This window comes from Vombatus ursinus, unplaced genomic scaffold (assembly GCF_900497805.2).
Source record: "Vombatus ursinus unplaced genomic scaffold, bare-nosed wombat genome assembly UNPS02014781.1, whole genome shotgun sequence".
NCBI lineage: Eukaryota > Metazoa > Chordata > Mammalia > Diprotodontia > Vombatidae > Vombatus > Vombatus ursinus.
The window spans coordinates 35,705,001-35,722,646 of NW_020954559.1; the positions used below are offsets into that span (position 1 = coordinate 35,705,001).

The 17,646-nt window shown below is 35.1% G+C and overlaps 1 protein-coding gene across 4 annotated transcripts in view; it reads left to right on the top strand.

Moving 5' to 3' along the window:
- Nucleotides 1-17,646, top strand: part of LOC114046191 (rho guanine nucleotide exchange factor 7) — a 317,431-nt gene that overhangs the window by 251,150 nt on the left and 48,635 nt on the right. For all 4 annotated transcript variants that reach the window (XM_027866432.1, XM_027866431.1, XM_027866434.1 and 1 more), the window contains 4 exons: nt 6,561-6,699; nt 8,471-8,530; nt 10,818-10,964; nt 15,030-15,116. In XM_027866432.1, coding sequence (XP_027722233.1) covers nt 6,561-6,699; nt 8,471-8,530; nt 10,818-10,964; nt 15,030-15,116 — 433 coding nt within the window. The remainder of the gene's footprint in view (nt 1-6,560; nt 6,700-8,470; nt 8,531-10,817; nt 10,965-15,029; nt 15,117-17,646) is intronic.

Below are 17,646 nucleotides of genomic sequence, written 5' to 3' on the forward strand. Positions count from 1 at the left end.
TTGTCTTTTCAAAAGAGCTGTGAGCAAGATGCATTGTGTTGTTTTTTTTTAATTCAGCAAAGAAGTAAATAAATAAAATTAACTCAATGACCTGCAAATGATTTTAAAACTCTCATTGGCCTGCTTAACAGCCATAGCTTCTAGCATTGTATAAAAACCTTATTCCTCCTCATCTAGACATTTACTGCTGAAAATCTAGTTTTGTTTTCAAACAGGACTTTCCCTTAGTTTCAGTGCTGTCTTTACCAGATATGGAATTAACTGAGGACCGTTCATTGACAGCATAGACATGAAATTGCTGGTGTATACTGTAGCTTTGAAAGCTTCCTGAATAAATCCTCCACAATTAAATTAGTCAGAAAACATTCTACATGCTGCATTTAATATTCTTGATGTCCTAACATATGGTTCTTTTTTAGTTTGACTTACAGAAGTTTTCAGAAGCATAGAATAATGCTGTTGGCATCTCATGACTATTCCTTTAATCCATGACTATTGTTAATGGAAGAGACCACTCAATAGCTAATGTTTATGAGCTATTAGATTGTAGTTTTCTGAGGAACTATTAATAAGAGCATGTGATAGTTGCATTGGTTAAAAACAAAAAGTTTGCATAGAAAAGAACACTGATTTTGTATGATCAGATGCTATGAATAAGATTGTGATAAGGGATTAGAGATGAAATTAATGACTTCTGTACCTATTCTGTTCACTCCACTCTTGCTGTAAGTTTTTTCTAGTTCAGTCGCAAACCTTGAGATACAGGGATAGAGAGATTACAGCATCAGAGGGAAAATAGGAACAATACAATGATGGCATTCTTTCTTACTTGTTGGCCTAGGCAGGTACTTAACTTTACTCTTGTCTTGCGATGAGAATTCCGTACAGTAAAATGGGAGAGTCATCTATGGTGTTTAAAACTGGTGACAAAACCTTTAAGACTGGATCAAAAGATTTTAGTTGGGGGAAACTTTTGTAAACATTAGTCACTGCCCACTCCCCCACCATTTTACAAATAAGAGAACAGAGGTCAAAGAGATGAACTGACTTCCTGAGGTCACAGGTTTTAAATGGCAGCATTTGAATTCTCATTATTTGACTCCAAATTCAGCAGTCAGTGCCATGTGTGTAGTGGAAGCTACAGTAGAAGATGTTTAAGCATAAACAGATGACATTACCTCTTTGCCTTTCTATTTTGTGTGTATAATTCAGGAGATCGGTGTTTATTTCAATGTTGGTGATGAAATTAGAGTTACAGAATTGACTCAGACCCTTAAAGACCATCTTTTCCAACACCTTAATTTTACAGATGAAGAAACTAAACTGCATAGTGGTGAAGTGATTTGCCATGGTCATGTGACTAGTAAGGAGTAGAATTGAGCCTAAAACCCCACCCTTCCAGGGCAGTCATTTCCCCAAAAAGTTAGGGAAAGCAGAGCAATGACAGTGGATTTTAGAGCAAATAAAAAAATGAGTGGTAACCAGAGAGCTAAAATGCATAAATTTATTTATGAAGTTGGATAATTATATGGTGATAAGACTGGGGAAAATTATTTATAGTAAAAAACCAAAACTTTTCCATTTTTAAGGCTCTGTACTTGAATTTCCAGGTGCCTGACTACTTTCTTTTTCAGCAGTTGACTTTCACATAAAATTATTTTACTTGGTTTCTGGAGAAACATAAAAGGCATGTTCTGTATCAAGATAAATCTAAGAAAAGAAGTAATGTTCCATATAAATACCAATTTTTTGTTGAGGGGAAGATGAGAAGGAAGAGAATGATAAGCTGGTAGTTGTTCTCTATTGGTGAATAAGTTTAAGACATGCATTGTAAAACATAAAGAGTAATTCACCTGAGGAATAAGGGGCTTCAAGAATTGTAAATACAATTGATGGTCTATTAAGGAAGAAAACCATTTGCTATTTGTATTAGGACAAGAAAAAAAAAGGTGAAAGAAAAACTAAAGTGGAATACTAGGTTGAAGTAAAAACCAATTAAGAGGAAGAAGGTTTATATAGGTTTAACACCCAAATAATAAACTATTGAGGAGTAGCTTTGGTTTTTAAATTAAACATGATATTTTATTCATTGGATTTGTTTAATGTAACTTGGTTGCTTCCCGATAGGATTTTAAATCAGAGCTCCCAGAAAAGTCTGGAATTCTTAATGTTCTCATCTGACCTTTGGTCATATTAGGACTCCCATGAATTTTTCTGCCCTTCTTTAGTGCCTAGGGAGCATTCATACCTATTCAGTCACTCACACAGGTTTTCAACTTTAATATATATTTTTAATTATAGGCAGGTGTACTGAAGGGAGGCAGAAATGTAGACGACTGACACAATAAAAAGAAAACTGAATTGGGAGGAAACAAACTTGGATTTTTTAATTTTGGGATGCTCTTTCACTTTTACCATCTATAAAATGGTAACTTCCCTTTCTAGGATGTTCTGAGGTTTACAAGTCCTTTTCCCTTTATCTTTACTTACAACATTCCAGTATAATTTTTTAAGCTCTTCAGGGTCAGAGACTGTTTTGTTCTTGCCTTTATATACTTAGTCCCTAGCACATAGCTCAATGCTTTGTACATACTATACGTTTAGCAGTTTTTAAAAATTGAATAATTCTGGGAGGCAATTAGGACAGGTTTTATTGACCCATTTTATAGATAGGGAAAATGAAAACAAGATTCATTTATTCCATAGTCACACAGCTTGTAGGTGTTGTAGGTAGAATATGCATATCTCCTGACTCTAAGGCCATTATTCTTTCTGCTAAACCAAACTGACTTCTATCATGCCCTATGCCCTTCTCCTCACTATTCCCCTGCCACATTAGAAATGATGCCTTCCTCTTCCAGTCACTTACCTTCCTTTCATGTTTGATTGTATTCTGTCTTATATCGGTCTTTTTTTTTTTTAAATCCCCGGTATCGGGCTGTAAGTCTTTTGAGGGCATGAACTGTAGTTTGGACTATGAGACCCCTTGAAATACCAATTTTATGATGTACTTATTTATTTTAAGGTGTGGCCTATATGTGGGTATTGTTTTTTATAGGCTCATAGATTTAGAACTGGAAGAGACCTTAGAGGTTATCTTGTTAAATTTTCTCATTTTACGGATAGTAGGTTAGTGGCCCAACATTACAGGTATAGTTCCATATTGTTTTCCTTTTGGTAAAATAGCAGTTCCTGCTTAAATTTGCTTTTGCTTTCACTTGGATGATGGATTACTAGTTCTTTTACTATATAGGTAATTCCTTTCCTGAGAAGAGCAGGATGCCACATGTGATTAGGCACCTAATATTTTAAAATATTGGTGAAACATAATGAAGTAGTTTGTGATGGACTGACTTTCATTCACTGGAAGGATGAATAATGCCTAACTTGTACACTGAAGTCTCCAAGCCAGTTTTTGACTATCAATATTCCAAGATTCTGAAAGATCCAATTAACAAAGTATTCTATTTTTATTACTTTTTTGTGGTGTAATAAGTTTAATAACAAAATGTTACAAATACTAAAGTCTCTACTAAATTCATTCTCTAATTATCATTACGGCCTGCAGGTGACTCTGGGATCGAGTGTGTGATGTCAGCTCAGTTTAAGGTCTGTCTGCTATCAAGCTGGAAAAGATTTTGTAGGCTCAGTGACAGATTTTGTATCTGTTGTCAGAGAATCTCCTGTGTTTGGAAAGGGCTCTTGCCATATTGGCCATAGCAGTTCTTGAAGAACCTTTACAAAATTGTAGAGATGAGATTTATCATTGCTTGACCACGGGCAGGTGGCGGTCTGTTGGAGGGAATCACACTGGTCTTTGAAACCAAAGGGTCCTCGAAATGCGGAAGTTTGATGTTGGTGAATCGAGGTATTCACATGTGTAATACACATTCTGTGCTTGGTAAAAATGAAATACTAAAATGGAATAAAATATTGTACTTTGTTTAGGAAAGACAGAAAATTATTCTTGGGTAATTGTTCTATGATTTTTGTTTAACACATGGAAATTTGATGGCTTCTTCTCATTAGTTAAGTCAGTGGGGCTCATATCATCTGTACCATAAACAATTTAAGGTATAAGTGGTTGTTTAAAACAACAGCAGTTGCAGCCTGTTTCCATCTTTTGACCTGTTTCCTGATCATAATTGTGATTCAGTTCCAACCTAAGCTTTCATTTGCCAGCCTATGGTCCAGTTTTGACTCTTAAAATCATCTGTTAGAGGGGGAAAGGGTAGTAGAAGCTATTTATTTCAACCCTTTTGTTTTACACTTGAGGACACAGAGAGGCAAGTGATTTGCCTGTGGTCACACAGCTAGTTGATAGCAGAGATCTGACCAGAGCGTTGGTCTTAGGACTCCCAGTTAAGTACTTTTCCCATTAGACACTGCTGCCTACTTTTTCTTGTATTCTTACTTTCACTTCTGAGAAGGGATAATTTAGTTAAAGTCAACAGTGATATAACCAAGAAGTGAGATGATGAGCACATTCTGCCAGTTATCAGTGATCACTCTGCATCCACAACAGCTGGCTCATCCAGGTCCTGAGTAAGGAGGTCAGAAGTCTTAGGCAAATAGGGGAAATATGAGCATATATTTAGAGCCAACTTGGCTTTATGACCACTAACAGATGAGAAAACATTATAATAGATTGGGAATGACCTTTGGAAGATACACATTCAGAGGGTGCCTGCCATAAAAAAATGGCTTTTCTTAGAGTAGAAGATATCCTTAAGCAACTTGCAATGTGGCGCCTTCTTTTACAAAGCTCACAGAATTGTATAGATCTTACTTCATTCATCTTGATAATATGATTATTATCATATAATCAATGTTATCAGTATATCATATAATCATATCAATAAATAATTCATGGAGGATGATGATAATAGTCATAGCTTATGCATGCTTTATAGTTATTTTGATTTCCAAAGAGTTGACTTAAAAACAAGGTTTTAGATAAACTTTTTTTGCAGCTCTTGCCTTTCTAAAGGTTTGAGCTGTAGAGATGATCCTTGTGAAAAACAAAATATTATTGTTGGACCATCTTACTCCCTTTTCTCCATTCACATGACCACTTTTGTTTAGCCCTTGTCACTCCTCACCTGGACTATTCCAATTAACTCTTAATTAGTGTCCTTCCCTCCATCTTTTCCCCTCTCCATTCCATTCTTCACATTGCTGCCAGATTGATATTTCTGAAGTACGGGTCTGACCATGTTACTCCCTTGCTTAAAAAGTGGCAGTAGCTTATTATTACTTGCTGGATAAAGGACACACTTACTTGCTTAGTGTTTAAAACTCTTTACAGTCTGGTTCTGACCTGTCCTTTCAGAATGTTTTCACAGGTTTCCCTCTTCTGTGATCTCTGTTTTATGCAAACTGGCCCATGTGCTCTCCCCACTCTCTGACATTCCATCTTGATGCCTTGGTACATCCTGCTCTTCATTGTAGGAATGTTCTCTCCATTTTCACCTTTTGGAATCTCTCCCTCTATTAAAAAGACCTTTCTTGACTCTTCCGTTTGGTAATATTTCCTTCCACTGTTAAATTATTCTGTATTTACTTTTAAAATAGTTTTTTATTTACTTATAAGTCAACTGCATGTTATTTTCCCCCAATAGAATATGAACTCCTTGAGGGCAGGGATAATTTTCATCTCTCGATTTGTATTTCCCAGCTCTAAGCACAGTGCCTTGCACATAGCTGGTACTTAATATAAATGCTTGATGAATTAAATTGAGCACAAGAGTTGACAAAAGGGGAACTCCACTGGAACTTGCATTCACTCCTTCCTCTTCCATGGTAGAATGAAGAATGAGGTGGATTTAGTTACTTAATATTTGAGGGATCTCATTATAAGGTGGTTTTGCTGATAAGATGATCCTATTGGAATAGTACCAGATGGAAGCATATGTACATGTGTATATGGATGAAGAATTGGTATTGAACATAGAAGTGTGGCATGGTAACTGTGGACACCATAATATTTTTATCTCCTCAGCCTTTGAAATTTAAAAATCATTATTAATTAGAAATATATGGAATTCACTTGAATTTTTTAAAGTTCATTTAATTTTTTCACTTTTTGGGTCACAATCATATTTTTGAAGCACCTTTCCAGTAAGAAACTTACTGGACATTCTCATGACATTCAGGTTTTTTTTTCTGATTAGAGAATGTACAAGTTCACTTATGTTGAAATATTTTTTGTTAGGAAATGTCCTGAGAAATGATTTAGCCTAAACTGCTTAGGAAATTAGGCCCTAAAAGGTTGCCCAGGGTCATAGAGCTTGTCTGTAGTGGACATTGAACCAGAGCTCAAGCCTTCTCAGCCCTAGCCCAGTTTCCCTACTGTGGGGAAGATTAGCCTGACTTTCTTTTGTTATTATTCGGATTTGTAGCACTGATAAAATCTATTGTCATTCTCTATCTTTGATCTTCATTAATCACTGACATAATTAAGGATGAGTAAATGGTCTAGCCTAGCAGTTAGAGTAACTTTGTTTTGTCATTTACCCCTAACAAGAAAATTCTTTTGTGTTAATGCTTTGTTTGCTCAGTGAGGATTTGGGAGAATTTATGGAGATGAAAGGCGCCAGCAGTCCTGGGATTCTTGTGTTGACCACAGGCCTCAGCAAACCTTTTATGCGCTTGGATAAATACCCTACTTTACTCAAAGAACTTGAAAGACATATGGAGGTACCATTTTTTTTTTCCACTCTGTATTCATTTCTTCAGTACCTATTGTATGTATGATTACTGTGTATGTTTTTGGGACTCAGATGAATCAGTATAACAAACTGAAGGTGCCGTGTGGGCCAGAGATGGGTGAGACACAGACTAGGTGATCTGTGGCCCTTGACCTTAAGGAGCTTGCTAGATACACATTATAGCAAAGACTCACTGCACGTTTCAGAACCCATTAAAAGTTTCTCTAGGACTCAAGATGTTTTTTTTTTAAAATATATATTTTGTTTTTTTATATTTTGAGACATTTAACACCCCCCTCACCTCTCTTTACCTCTCCCCATTCAGATTTGGAAGGGATTTCACAGGCTGCCTAGTCTTATCTCATATTTCCTCCATGTTATATCTGACAAGTGATCATCCAACTTTTGTTTAAAGATCTCCTTTGAGGGGTAACTCACTACATTCCTACACAGTGCAAATCACTTTTAGATAGCTCTATTTCATTCATGTGTGTGTGTGTGTGTGTATTTTATACATATACATATATTTATTTGTATGTAATTTCAAGCCTGAATTTGCCACTTTGTAATTTCTGCTCATTGCTTATAGTTCAGTCCTATGGGATCAAGCAAAACTAAGTCCAATCCCACACAGTGGCCCTTAAAATACCTTAATTTTTTATCATATGCCTCCTAAGTATTTTTTGTTTGTTTGTTTGTTTGTTTGTTTGTTTGTTTTTTCCAGGCTAAACACCTTTTAACTTTAGCTGATCCTCACAAGGCATGAGCTCTAGGCCCATCCTGGTTACCTTCCTCTGCAGGCTTATCAATGTCCTTTCTAAAATGTGGTACCCAGAATAAAACACAAATTCAGGATGTGATCTGACCAGGGTAGAGTACAGTAGGCCATTTACTTCCCTATTCCCAGACATTTTGCCTTTCTTAATGCAGCCTAAAATGACATTAACTTCTCGGCTCTCATACCACATTTTTGACATCTTTAACTTCCAATCCACTACAACTCCTAGATCTTTCCCAGATGAATTGCTCTTCTACCATATTCCTTACAATGTAAAGAATGATGGTTCTGCCATGAGAATCTGGATTCAAATCCTTACTTTACTACTTAATACCTCTGTGACCTTGAGCAAGAGCTCAACCTCTTCATCTATGAAACGAGGCTGTTAGACCAAGTGGCCCCCCAAGTCCCTTCAGCTGTATATCTTTGACTAGATTGAAAACAAAACAACCCTCAATTCCTTCTAAAACTTTAACATTTTGGGACTTAAACAACTTTTACCATTTTCAGATACCATCATTTCTAAAGTCGAAACTACTTTTTATTTGGAAATAATGGCAATTAACCTTAAACTCCAAAGTAATTTTTAAAAGAGCTTCTGTGGTTGGGCAGCAGAAGTAAAAAAGACATTAAATAACAGGTGGACATGATGGATTAATTATTTTTCTTATTGGCATGTTATTGAAAGCTTAACAAAAAGGGGCAAAAACTTAAATTTTCACATTTCTACTTCAAGTGAGTTATGTTTAGTTAGTTGTGAGTCCTTTGGTTTCATATTAGAGGCCTGAGATCCCTTGGTCATTTTTCTTCCTGGTCAGAAAATGGACTACTACATTCATTGTAGTAGTGAGATAAAAGGAGCATGTTGAAAGCAGAATTACATTTTTTAGGTTCTGGCAGTTCTATAGCAATAATACGTTATTAAGTAGTGTTTTTTGTTGCTAAGATTGACAGTAATATTGTTTTGTTTTGTTACACTAAGGATTATCATCCAGATCGGCAAGATATTCAAAAGTCTATGACAGCCTTCAAAAATCTTTCTGTAAGTGAATTATTTTTAAATTTTTATTTATTTTATTCTGAACTTAAAAAATTAAAAAGCATTTCCATAACATAGAATAGAAAAAAGGATAATTGTACATGAAACTATAAATCTGTTATATACAACTTGCTGTTCCTTTTAAATATATAATAAAATGATCATGTAACTTTTTTTTTAACCTTTTTTTGTCTCCCTCAGATGGCTACCATGAGGCTCGTGTGTGTGTGTGTGTGTGTGTGTGTGTATGTAAAACCAGATAGATATTGAGAAAAAAAATTTATATATATATTCTCAGGTAAAGGTCTCATATTTCAATTATACACAGAACTGTCAAATCCATAAGAATGTAAGTCATTCTCCAGTTGATAAATGATCAAAGGATATGAACAGGCAGTTTTCTGAGTAAGAAATGAAAACAATTTATAGTCATGTGAAAAAATGCTCTAAATCATTATTGATTAGAGAAATACAAATTAAAACAACCTTGAGATATCATTTATACCTATCAGATTGGCCAAAATGATTGAAAGGGAAAACAACAAATGTTGGAGGGAATGTGGAAAAGCTGGGACACTAATTCACTGTTGGTGGAACTGTGAATTGACCCAGACATTTTGGAGAGCAGTCTGGAATTATGCCCAAAGCGTTATTAAACTGCTTATAGCCTTTGACCCAGCAATACCACTAGGTCTGTTTTTCAAGATGATTACGGAAAAAAGAAAAAAACCTATATGTCTTCAATTATTTATAGCAACTTTCCTGTAGTGGCAAAGAGCTGGAAATTGCAGGGATGCACGTCATTTGGGGTATGACTGAACAAGTTGTGGTATGTGATTGTGATGGAATACTACTGTGGTATAAGAAATAATGAACTCAGTGATTTTAGAAAAGCGTGGATAGACTTGCACAAAATAATGAAGAGCGAAATAAGCAGAACCAAGAGAACCTTGTATATAATAACAATAATATTCTTTTAAGAACAACTTTGAGTGAATAAGTAATTTTAACAATTATAAATCCCCAAATTAACTACAGAGGACATATGAAGGAAGATACCATCCGTAAGTAAAATAAAAGATATGTAATCTACATATCCCTTATTTATGTGGGGTAAACATTCAATGAGCTAATAATGGGAAATTTTAGAATTATTTGGTGAGTTAGATGGATATTAGGTGAAAATTTGTTATGTTTTTGGTAAGATGTCTACCAGACAATGACTTAAAATATATTTTTCTGTCACATAGTAGCTAGTCTTTGTAAGTCATGGCCAAAAAGTTAATTTCTTACTAGCTAGTATTCTGTTATTAAGCTTCTTTCTGCGAACTTATGTTAGGCTTGGATGATAGCTGTTTAGCCCACTTGCTAGGCCCATGTTCAAAGCTTTTTCAGCTTCGTGTAGGACCTGCCAGACCTTGTACTTCATTGGAATTGCCTTCAGGAACCCAGCATTACCTCCATGCTATAATGAGGCAACCAAATGGCATATTATTATAGGATTACTTTCTGGTATGAATCCAAAATATAGTCGATTTAAGCCAATTATTTTGAATCTATGTTTTTTATTTATTGAAATTGGCAAGATGTGTATTTTTCTTATAATCTTATTCAGTCTGCCTACCAGTATACACAAAAAATAGTAATTTTTATTTATTTAGGATATTATTTCATATATAAAATCACAACAAGCATATACTGAGCACCTGATATGCTAAGCATCGGGGAATCACGGAAAAATGAAAAAGAGAAAAAGTCCCCTCATTTTATGGAATGTAGGTTCAGCTAACATACAAATTAATGAAATGGTTTGGTAACATGGCTGATGTCAAGTACGTGGATAATGTGCTTGAGTGTAGTGTTGGGGTGACTCTTGATTCCTTGAGCCCTTAAATACAGCTTTGTTTTCACTGGGAATAGGAGGTAAACAGCCATTGCATTCCCAAGGCAAACGATATATTGATATCCTGTGATATTCTGACCTTTATGCTGCACTCAGCATTGTGGGCATATACATACAATTCATACACACACACGTGTGCACACACATACACACATACGTTCATACATGCACACATTACAATATAACATACATGTACGCACATACACATACATATATGCATGCCTTGCATACGCATGCATTTCATTTTATGTATTTATATATACGTACATACACATACACACACGCCTTAGATTTATTTTGCAGTGAGTATCTGCTCCAGAGTAGTATTCCTGTTTCTCATTAATTCTTAACTTCTTTATTAACAAATATGTTTCCCTTTTCCTCTAGGCACAGTGTCAAGAAGTACGAAAAAGGAAAGAACTTGAACTCCAGATTCTGACAGAAGCAATTCGTTGCTGGGAGGGAGATGACATTAAAACCTTGGGCAATGTCATATACATGTCCCAGGTCATGATTCAGTGTGCAGGAAATGAGGTGAGGCCGCTAAGGGGTTCACAAAGTATTACTATTAGGTCTTTTGAAAGATGAATTATGAAGATAGTGGCAGTTACATAAAAAGACCATCTGGGTGGAAAGTTTCTCAATTTAATAATATGGTTTGATTTTTTTTTTGGTCATTCAGAACTATTTAACCTAAATTATTAAAATGTCCATTTTCATAGCAAACTTGTACTCAGTTGAATAGTGTTTATATTTTATATTAATGTGTTTCTGAATGCTTGATTAATAACCATGAATAGTGATCAGTTTTTCAAAGGCAGTTAATTTTAGATGCTCATGAATGTGATATTTTTTGCTTTGAAATGCCAGGTAAGGAAAAGTAGTCATTGACAACCCTCAGTCCCCTGTTTCTGTCTTATACTTGATGGTTTCTTTAACAAAGAAGTAGGGGATATGATATATTAAAAGCTTATGTATAAATGAAAAGTTATGGATGCTAACTTTGAGGAAAGTTTACTTCATATCCACTAAATAAATCCAACTCTGGTCAGTTATGATGTCATTTATTAGTGACAAATTCCCATTCAGGGGGAGTGGTGTCAGATCAAATTCACTCTGCCATCTAGTCTCACCAGGAGAGCTGGCATTATAGTTGTTCAAAGCTCATTAAAGTGTGATACCAGGTGATACCCTTAGAGCTACCATATTGTATTCTGTATTAAGGTATCTTAAGTTAATGCTTAAGTATTTAAGTTGTAATGAGGACAATATACTTGGAAAAGGAGTTTAGGTTCCACTCTGACTATTTTGTCTCAAAATACAATGTAATTCATTTCAGCTGTTTGGAAGTAGTTCCAGGGACAAGTATCAGGAAAGTCAGGGGACATCAGAGATAGATTCATACTTTCTGATGCCTCCTTGTTTATACTGCTTTTTGAGAGATTACGATACAAAAATTAGAAATGAGCAGTGGAGGGAAAAACCATTTGTTCTAAATAACAATAATAATTAAAATAGTAAACATTTATATAACACTTAATTTTGCAACTACTTTATGAAGATTACTTCATTTGAGTTTTGCCATAACCCCATGAACTAGGGATTATAGGTTGTATCATCCTTAATTTGCAGATTAAGAAATTGAGACTCCTGAAGGTTTAGTGACTTGGCCAGGTATAAAGAGCTAGTAAGTATCAAAGACAAGATTTGAATTCAGTTTTTTCTCGAGTTTAGCTCACTATTGACCAAAGCATGCTACTTCTCTAAAGATACCTGTTCTCAAGACTGTCACTTTGGGTAATCTATACTCTTGTAACATTTTTGACAGTGTATATGTGTGTATATTCTTATAAGCATGACTATTTACAGTAGTGAAGTAGAAAGAATGCTGGATTTAAAAATGAGAGCTTGGGTTGAATTCCAGCTCAGCCCCATACCACCTGTGTGACTTTGGGCAAGTCTCTTTTACCTCTCTGGACTTCAGTTTCCTTCTGTGGAAGAGATCAGATTAAATAACCTCTTAGATCCCTTCCAGTTCTATAAGTTTGGTCCTATGGATACATCTATATAGAAAAAGTATACTAGCATTGGATAATCTTATTTTCTAAACCAGAAGTGTCAAACATGTGCCTGTAAAACTCTGGAATGCTGCCCAAACCAGATTAAAATATAATTGAGAAACATTTAGCAAAATAAGTAAAAATACAGTACAACGTAGGTAATGTTAATTTGTCATGTTCTGAATCAATTATCATCCTATCAATTATCTATTTTAGTCTGACACCTTTGTTCTAAACTATTCAGAAGTCAGAGTCTGTAGTAGTGACTTATAAAATTGACCCCTTTTTTCAATGGTATATCTAACTGGATTACTGTTTATGCCACAGTTCTTACAATATAAAGTTTTCCCTTTTTTAGTTATTCCATATTTTGGTTAAGAAAATATTGTCTCAATTTTGAATGTTTATGCCACAGTTCTTACAATATAAAGTTTTCCCTTTTGTAGTTATTCCATATTTTGGTTAAGAAAATATTGTCTCAATTTTGAATGCTAGCACGATCACCTCTCAAATGTGCCTTCACTTATACACTTAGGGATTATCTCTAATAATTCCTTAAATGCTTCAAGCTTTCTGTAAGGAAATTGAGGGTGAAGATAGTGGAGTTTGCTTGCTGTTTCTTTGCTCATATTATTTCCTTGTTTTCCTCTTTTCCTTGTGTGTAAACTAGCTCAGCAGGAACTGCAAGGGAAGATTTGATAATTCTATTTATAGTCGCTCAGCTACTGGACAAGGCATTTAAAATAATAGATTTAAAATAAGAGTATATATTCTCCCTCTGCAAAACAAATGAACAGAAACAAATGAAACCGCACACACTCCAGGGATGTGGAAGAGAGCTAACCGATAATCTTATGGACAGAAAGGAGAGTTAAACTGAGGTCAATACTTATCAGTCATCCTGAGAATGATGCTGTCTAGAACCTATTTAAATGTGACCTCTTGCAACGTGCAAAAATGCATTCAAAAGACATTAGCGTTGTCTGTTCTTTTAGATAATTTGGACCAATGTTGTTCTTATGTTTTAATTGACATTTACAATACATATACATAATTGCTTTGACATGTATTTGGTTTGCGAATTAGCTTAGATACTCTGTGACATCCTTGTCCAATGATAATTTAACCTAGTCATATAAATACACAGTGGAATCCACATTCTTCACTGGTTAATTAATCTAGCTAATCTCTATTTTGAAGTGTGTTCCACTTGTTGATTAAGTAATTACCACAGTTAAAACATTTATTTTGATGATGAATTAATGACCTACTTTCAAAATTAAATACCTTGGGGTAGTAATCTTTTTTGTACATGTTAATATTTGGAAAATTACAAAAATTAAGTTGTTATATGTATAATATATTTTCCTTTTCATTAATAAACTAGAAAGATATGTCAATTATCAGTGGTCAGTGACATTTTAATGCTTTGATAATTAATGGTATTTACTGTTTCATGCTGAATTACAGGCTCCCTTTCGTGTTACAGCTTTTTAAAAAATTTCATACTTTTTTTTTTTCCTGTTCAGTGACTAGTGGAAATAATACAAGGGTTTCAGATAGCACCTTATGTCATGATCTTGGTGTTTGTACTTCCATGAGTTTTTTGAATTTGTCTTTCATCACAGGCTTTGACTTCTGTAAAACTACTGAAGCAAAGTTGTTAAAAGTAACATGGAAGGTTTTCAAGCTTATCAAACAAATTAGTTCAGCTTAATGAAGCACACGAAAATAGAATTATAGAGCTTTAAGATAATATAGTATCTTTTTAGTCCACATTGGAAGTGTACTAGGACTAACTTGTAATTCAGTTTTTTAAAAAATAATATTTTGTTCTAAATATATGGCCCTTATCCATCTTTAGAATCTACCAGGGAGCTGGATCCTGTCCTCTCACTCAAGAAAACAGAACTTAAGTTTCTTGAGATTTATGATTATGTTAAATCTAAAGCTGAAAACAATGATAGAATATCCTTTTAAAGTACCATATCAGATACATATGAACCAAATGTAATTTAAATCATGTACGTTATATTTTTATAATATTAAGAAATTTAAACATGTATTCCTTAACTATGTAGATTAAAGTGCTCTTTTAATCAAATACAAAACTGCAGTGCTATGTAGTGCAGTAAATAGACACTGGGCTGGGAATCGGGAAGACTTCTTTCTAAGAGTTCAAATCCAGCGTCACTTGCTAGCTCTGTGACCTTGGGCATGTCACTTAACCTTGTTTGCCTGAGTTCCTCATCTGTAAAATGAGAAGGAAATGGCAAACCATTCCAATATCTTTACCAAGAAAACCCTGAAATAAGGTCATGAAGAGTCAGACATGACTTAAATGACTCACCAGCAAAAAAAGCAGAATCTACTATCTTTACTTTGGTCTCATTTAACTTAGCTAAAGTTAATGGGCACATTTTGGTGAAAAATATCATAGCATATGATTTTTGATGATGCTTGGAGTAAGAATAAATGTTTTACAATTTACAGCATGTATATGTGTATATTTTGTAATTATTTGTGTTTGTTTTTTAAGGAAAAGAATGAAAGATATCTTCTACTCTTCCCTAACATTTTGTTAATGTTGTCTGCCAGCCCTAGGATGAGCGGTTTTATCTATCAGGTAAAGCAGATGTTTTGAACAAAGTCTACTGTTAATTGGAACCTTGCCAGTTGTCTTCAGACTTTTAAAAAATTCTGTGCAGTATGTATGCATATGGTAGCTAAGCATGACTTCTGTGTAGTGTGCAAATGTAGATGCACGTTAAGTTCCTCTTTTTGTACTGAGATGTACTCTTATTTTCAAGTGTTTCTGTATATACACGTGAAGTGTTAATTATAAGCAGAGTGAGAGGCCACCTAGATGGTGCAGTACATGTAGCATCAGCCCTGGAGTCAGGAGGACTGAAGTTCAAATCTGGCCTCAGACATATAACACTTACTAGCTATGTGACTCTGGGCAAGTCACTTAACCCCAATAGCCTCGCCCACCCCCCCCCCCCCCAAAAAAAAAGAAATAAGTAGAATGAAATAGATAAAAATTGTGAACTTCAAAAAGTGTTGCACATTGATTCCAAACCAAAACAAATATTTGGCTAGCCTGGTGAATGACAGTTTTTGTTTTTGTTTTTGTTTTCCAATTTATAACCTTTTCATTGATCTCCTTGAATTGATGGAGAATTAAGGGAGAAAATGGTGAATTGGCAGAAGGTAGTAGCTGCATTAATTTTCAGTCTGTTTATAGGGTATCTTTTTTCTCTTTTGTTCTCATATAGATGCTTCTTCTTAGATTCTTTCCTCTGTTTCTCTCCAGTTAAAGATGCTAGTAACTTTTCCTTTCATTGTTTAGGACCAGGCCAGTAACCAGGCAGACCTTCAATAATAGTTGCCTGATTTGGCTTTTCTTGATGTTCATTTCATTAAAATATAATATGATTTTCCATTATTCACAATTTGAAATTGTGTTGTTTTTACTGTATAATGACAACTCCTTTTTGAAAAAATACAAGTAACCTATATATCTCAGTTTTTTTATTTAGGAGTCAGTTGTTCCTCCTAAAAGTGAAAATCAACAGCTTTGTAAATATGTTATCATTTTGAAATATTTCAGTTCCCCAAACATTTATGAAACTGCTATCTACCAAGTGGGCCAGTTTTGCTGGATAGCAGGGTGTGCAGGGTGTTGTCTGTGTCTGGAATATGCTCCCCTTACCTTTGCCTCATAAAGTGCCTAACTTCCTTAAGAATTCATCTCCAGTGCCCCTTTTTTATGGAAGGTATTTTCTGTTTTCCTTATGTGCTAGTATCTCCCTTTCTCCCACGTTTATTTTTCCTCTCCTTTTTATACTCAAGAAGCTGTATGATGTAACAAGTAGAGGCTTGGACTGGGATTCAGGAAGATCTAGGTTCAAAACATAATTCAGACATTTATTAACTTTGTGACCATGGGCAAGTCACTTAATCTCACTGAGCCTGAGTTTCCTTATCTATAAATTGAGAGGGTCATACTTGATGGTCTTTCAGATCCCTTCTAGCTCTAAATCTATGATCCTATAAGCTTTAAAAAAAAAACAAACTGCAGGGCAGCTGGGTGGCACAGTGGGATAGAGCTCTTGCAGTGGGATAGAGCTCTGGCCTTGGAGTCAGGAGGACCTGAGTTCAAATCTGGCCTCGGACACTTGACACTTAATAGTTGTCTGTCCTGGGCAAGTCACTTAACCTTGATTGCCTCACCAAAAAGCAAAACAAACAAACAAAACAACTGGTTTGCTTTCTTTCTTCCTTTTTCTTTTTTTCCTCTGCTTGGTAGTATTTTATTTTCTTCAAATTACATGTAAAGATAGTTTTCAACATTCTCTTTTATAAGATTTTGAGTTCCAAATTTTTCTTCCTCCCTAAGACAGCAAGCAATCTGATATAGGTTATACATGTACAATCATATTAATCGTATTTCTGTATTAGTCATATGGTGAGAAAAGAATCACAACAAAAAGGAAAAACCATGAGAAAGAGAAAACAAAACAAAACAAAAACCCCAAAGTGAAAATATTTTGCTTTGACCTGCATTTAAACTCCCTGTTTCTTTTTCTGGATGTGGGTAGCATTTGCCATCATGTCTTGGATCATTGTATTGCTGAGATCCTATTATCTTCTGATTATTGAAGCCAGAAAGACTTGGGTTCTAATTCCACTTCTGGGACTGACTGGCTATATGACCCCTGGGCAAATCACTTAGCTCTTTAGTTTTCTGAAGTAACTCACTAAAACTATAAGTTGCAAAGAAGATACAAGCCTCTACTGTTAGAAGGAATTTCTTTACCTGAGCTTCCCCTTACCAAGAGAATCAGAGGTCCACTTTTTTTGTGGGTGGAGAGGGGGTTTTTTGGTGAGGTAATTAAGGTTAAGCGACTTGCCTAGAGTCACACAGTTAATAAGTGACAGGTGTCCGAGGCCAGATTTGAACTCAGATCCTCCTGACTCCAAGGCCAAAGCTCTGTCCACTGCGCCACCTAGCTGCCCCCCCCACTTCTTATATACAGAGTTTTATGTATACTTATATGTATCCATGTTGTTTCCCCCAATACAATGTGAGCTTCTTGATGGTAGGGACTTTTGTTGTTTTTCTTTGTATCCTCTGCGTAGTGCCTGGCACA